This window comes from Rhincodon typus, unplaced genomic scaffold (genome assembly GCF_021869965.1).
Source record: "Rhincodon typus isolate 14 unplaced genomic scaffold, sRhiTyp1.1 hic_rhity00005540, whole genome shotgun sequence".
In the NCBI taxonomy this organism is placed as follows: domain Eukaryota; kingdom Metazoa; phylum Chordata; class Chondrichthyes; order Orectolobiformes; family Rhincodontidae; genus Rhincodon; species Rhincodon typus.
In genome coordinates, this window is record NW_025971178.1 from 2242 (window position 1) to 2634 (window position 393).

Genomic DNA, 393 nt, shown 5'->3' on the forward strand with positions numbered 1-393 from the left:
CCCCCCCCCTCCAGACTCTCTGCTGACCGTGATACTGTTTGCCGTCCTGCAGGTACATGGCTACAACAGGTTTGGACAGGAAGCTGAATATTTTTGACATCCGCTCATACCGCCCTCTGCATTCCTATTTCATCTCCAGTGGAGGCAATCACTTAGCATTCAGTCAGCGTGATCTACTCGCTGTGGGCTCTGGGACCACTGTCAATGTAATCTGTCTACAGCAGTCTGTGTCAGTCAGAACGTCTGTCTGTCAGGGAGGGCGCGAGGGGCCAAATCCCACTCCCAGGGCAGTGCTGAGGGGGTGCTGCCCTGCCTGTGTCTGTGTGTGTTATCTCTCTGGCTCACACGCTGTCTCTTCCATCTGTGTTGTCCCCCTCGCTCTGTCTCTTCACC

General features: G+C 55.2%; 1 protein-coding gene across 1 annotated transcript in view; it reads left to right on the top strand.

Moving 5' to 3' along the window:
• Positions 1-393, top strand: part of wdr46 (WD repeat domain 46) — a gene marked incomplete at its 5' end in the record, with an annotated part of 10245 nt that overhangs the window by 2047 nt on the left and 7805 nt on the right. The window contains one exon of the mRNA XM_048594050.1: positions 53-206. Within this exon, the coding sequence (XP_048450007.1) occupies positions 53-206 (154 nt within the window). The remainder of the gene's footprint in view (positions 1-52; positions 207-393) is intronic.